Source organism: Tupaia chinensis, unplaced genomic scaffold, assembly GCF_000334495.1.
Source record: "Tupaia chinensis unplaced genomic scaffold, TupChi_1.0 Scaffold000286_1, whole genome shotgun sequence".
Taxonomy (NCBI): domain Eukaryota; kingdom Metazoa; phylum Chordata; class Mammalia; order Scandentia; family Tupaiidae; genus Tupaia; species Tupaia belangeri.
Genome location: NW_006159770.1, coordinates 423,160 through 423,495, shown reverse-complemented (window position 1 = coordinate 423,495; position 336 = coordinate 423,160). Strand labels below are relative to the sequence as shown.

The 336-nt window shown below is 65.2% G+C and overlaps 1 protein-coding gene across 1 annotated transcript in view; it reads left to right on the top strand.

Annotated features, from left to right (window-relative positions):
* Positions 1–336, top strand: part of HSPBP1 (HSPA (Hsp70) binding protein 1) — a gene marked incomplete in the record, with an annotated part of 14,179 nt that overhangs the window by 7,044 nt on the left and 6,799 nt on the right. Inside the window, 1 exon segment of the mRNA XM_027772594.1 lies at positions 234–336. Coding sequence (XP_027628395.1) covers positions 234–336 — 103 coding nt within the window.

The following is a 336-nucleotide window of genomic DNA, read 5'->3' as shown; positions in this document are numbered from 1 at the left end:
CCCCAGCCTCAGCTGGCGCCCATGCATTCCTGAACTTGGACAGGAACTGCCCACAGGGGCCGGCCTCTGAGTTCCTCTTGGCATGACCGGCCGGGGCCAGGCTTTGTTTCACCAAGTTACCTTCTCATGGAGTGTCTCCAAGTCAGTTGTGTCCTGGGATGCTGGGGTTCAGGGTGCCCTCATATGAACTGGGGGTGGCAGCTGGCCCTCACGCCCTCCCCTCTGCCTCGCAGACTTCTGCCAGCTGTCGGGCATGCACCTGCTGGTTGGCCGCTACCTGGAGGCGGGGCCCGCGGGGCTGCGGTGGCGGGCGGCACAGCTCATCGGGACATGCAG